This window comes from Sinocyclocheilus anshuiensis, unplaced genomic scaffold, assembly GCF_001515605.1.
Source record: "Sinocyclocheilus anshuiensis isolate Anshui unplaced genomic scaffold, SAMN03320099.WGS_v1.1 scaffold1628, whole genome shotgun sequence".
Lineage (NCBI taxonomy): Eukaryota > Metazoa > Chordata > Actinopteri > Cypriniformes > Cyprinidae > Sinocyclocheilus > Sinocyclocheilus anshuiensis.
In genome coordinates this window covers 71,636-75,313 of record NW_015557155.1, presented here as the reverse complement: position 1 = coordinate 75,313, position 3,678 = coordinate 71,636, and the positions used below count along the sequence as shown (strand labels likewise).

Sequence of the window (3,678 nt, the reverse complement as noted above, 5' to 3'; positions counted from 1 at the left end):
TAACCGAAGAGCGTTATTGCCCTCTGCCGGTGACTGTGAGTAGTGGCATAGAAAAAATAATTGTAATAAAAAAAAACACATTTTGCAGCATTGTATGAAGAGAAATCCTCATTTAAATATCTCATATAGAGCTGAGACAAGGAAACTTCAGAACTGAGCTTGACCATAAATTCTGAGTCTATATTACATAATTTACGATTGAATTATGCACAAAAACCACACATTTATTAAATTATTTGCCATTTTTTTAACCTGTAACTTTTTCATGAACTGCTTCAACTCATTGGATTCAGCATTGATAAATAAGTATTTACACAATAAGAGAGATGTAACATGCTTGAGGGGAAGAAACATATTTCGTGATAATTGTAACATTGGTAATAGTGTTAATCGTTTTATAGTTTAAATTACTGCTGAAATGCCATTAAATAACCAACAATATATTTTAAAATATAGATATGTATATCGGAACTGCTAGTTTTTATGTTTGTTTGTTTTTTCCTTCTAAAATCATGAAAATAAACAACAGATTTCCATTGTGATTATAATAATAATCATCGTCATTATTATGCTACTGATTGTTCTGTATAATTCTGTAATGATGGTTTCTTTGATAAGGCATTGATTGTTTACTGTAATGACACTGGCCCTTTAAGAAAAACACGTCATGCATGCACACACACACACACACACACACACACACACACACACACACACACAGCGGACCGGAAGAGACAAGCGGAGCTCCAACTATCAACACATAAAACCATAAAGCTGCTTCCAGCTCCAGCGCAGGAGACTCAATGACACTGCTGCTCCAAATCGCCTCAGCACCATTTAAGGGTATGAGTCGGCTATTTTGATACAAGGTAAATTTAGTCCAAAGAGCGAGTCAGACATCTGAATATAGTAAGCACTGCAGTGATATGTAATGTTACTGTCCGTGTTTAAAAACTCAAACGCTGCCTACATAGACAGCATGTTTAGGCAACATAGACGCGTTATACTCATAACGCCCTTTTTGCCATACAGGTCCTGTTTTTTTGGCATCTCACCATTAATTGCATTTTTTTTGTTCCAAATGCTTTGATCAGATTTGTTTATTCTGCCATCCAGGGTTAAAAGCAGACACACATTTTATTAAATAATAGCAATGCTGATTCAAACATACAAGACAAAATTCTGATAATTTAAAATGATTTCAAAATGCTTTGTAAGATTTGTAAATGTATCGACATGAGGACATAAATATTGTTTAAATGTATAGTTTTCATACATATTGTCAGTTTTGGTAAGTATTGTTAATAAGATTTAAACTACATACTATTTGCACTCATGGATTTTATTCTCATAACACTTATAATGCAGTTTAATTAGCATTCATGTTCCAGTGTAGTTTTATGGATTGTGTTAATTATTTTTGTAGTTTAAATTATTGTTGAGAGCTATTCAATAACATTTTTTTTGTTAATATAGATATGTTGTAGAAGAATTACTAGATTTTCTTTTTTAATGTTATTTTTAATAACATTTATTCTCAAGTGAACACTACTTATTATTATTATAATTATTGTTGTTGCTGTTTTTATTATTATACAGCTAGTAACAACAAAGATAACTGTAATAAAAAAAATAAATAAAAATAAAATATATATATATATACACACACATACAGTATATATATTTATATATATATATATATATATATATATATATATTGGAATAAGGTCTCAAAACAACAGGGGAAATGGCTTATTTTTTTATTTTTTTATTTTTTTGATTGGAAAAAAACTGAAATTCTATATTTAAGAAATTCTATTAATAATAAAGCCTGACGCTATGTGTCTTGATCAATAACATGGATCCGTTACTTGTGAAGTTTAAACCGTTTAAGGGCCGCAGTTTAATAACATTTTTTAGAGTTTTATTTTTTATTTTTTTCTTATCACAGGTCAATCATGAGTGCTAAAGCAGTGAGCTGCACAATAAAATCACCTGTGGCGCTGCAGATCGGAGACGCTGTATCTGATTCATCTCGCCCTGGTGTCTATATAACAGACATCACCCTTGCCGAGCCTGTGAACGTGAGTATCTCTCACATCAGTTCATAAAGATTGCAATTATTGATCGACAGGCATGGGTTTATTAATGCCCAATACACACCTTATGCTGCAATATCTCCTGTGCTTCTGTCTAGATTCAGGAAATCTCGTTCAAGAACTACTACACAGCGTATTTGACGGTCTGTTTGCAGCAGAGAGTGGACGGTTCTGCTAAGTGGGTCACTTGTTTGAGAAACTACTGCCTCATGAGCAAGCCACACGCTGAGGCCGGATCACATGACTATTTCTCCATCTACAGACAACAGGTAGGACAAGGTCACTGAGAGAAAACGAGAAACAGACAGGAATTTACATTTATCATTTGGAAATGAGCAGTGTGAACGTTCCGCTAAACTTTTGCTTTTGTGCTCCACATAAAAACATAAAATAAGATAAAATAAAATAAAAAATGTGAAACACAAAGTAATTTTTTGCTGAAATACCAAAACCAGCATCAAGAGTTTAATTTAATTTGAAAAACAAAACTCAAAATAAATTGTATTTAATAATCTAGTAATTAATATTCAAATTTACTTAATAATAAACACTGAGTTGTACACTGTATTTCTTTTTTCAAAGTTTAAAATAAAGATATTGGAGTATATTTTACAAGAAAATACTATTTCAGTTTTTCTGCTTCAAAATGTCACATTTCATTCAATGTGTTACTTGCGTTTTCTTTGTAATTGTGAAATTTACTAACGATTTCTGAGTACATTTTTTTTCAGTGTATATAAGCATTTAAGTTGTACGCAGGCAGTTTTTTAAGCTGAGGCAGCTACAGCGATCTGACACGTCACATTAAAGTGTGTCAAATCGACATTTTTTGTTTGAATTTCGTTAAAATTGACAGAATTTGAAAACTAAGACTTTGTTTCATGTCAAAAATATCAAAGCACAAAGCTTATTGCAGTTATTGGATGGTAGGCGTGTTACTAATTATATTTAGTTTTGTTCTCTTATTAGCTAAAAACTATGGAAGCTTCTTTTCACCATTGAATAATAAATTTAAAAAGTAAATGCAACTTTTTATCTCACAATTCAGACTTTTTTTCTTGCAATTATATATTTTTTCTTCTCAGAATTGTGAAAAAAGTTTGAATTGTGAGATATAAACTCATAATTGCCAGAAAAAGTTAGAAATGCAAAATAAAAAGTAGCAGTTACACGTTTTATTTTTTATTCCAGGACGGGGGGAAAAACAGAATTGGGAGATGTAAACTCAGAATTGCGAGAAACTAAATCAGAATTCTTAGTTTATATCTCACAATTATGAGTTTATATCTTGCAATTGTGACTTTTTTCCTTCGAAGTGTCCTCTAAAAGTTCAAATTGTGACTTTTTTTTTTCTCAGAAGTGCAAAAAAAGGTTGAATTGTGAGATATAAACTCGTAATTTGTGAAATAAAAAGTCATAATTACCCTTGTTGTCCATAAAAACAGGATAAACAGTGGTTCTCAACTGGTTTGGCCATGGGACACACATTTTCCCATGGTCATCAAGCCGTGACCCACTCTTTTAGGATATGTATATATATATATATATATATATATATATATATATATATTACATCTGT

At 31.2% G+C, this 3,678-nt stretch overlaps 1 protein-coding gene across 1 annotated transcript in view; it reads left to right on the top strand.

The window, feature by feature from the left end:
- The first annotated feature begins 726 nt into the window (after positions 1-726).
- Positions 727-3,678, top strand: part of LOC107678153 (nicolin-1-like) — a 15,299-nt gene continuing 12,347 nt past the window's right edge. The window contains exons 1-3 of the mRNA XM_016473332.1: positions 727-869; positions 1,952-2,084; positions 2,198-2,368. Coding sequence (XP_016328818.1) covers positions 1,959-2,084; positions 2,198-2,368 — 297 coding nt within the window. The 5' untranslated portion in view covers positions 727-869; positions 1,952-1,958. The remainder of the gene's footprint in view (positions 870-1,951; positions 2,085-2,197; positions 2,369-3,678) is intronic.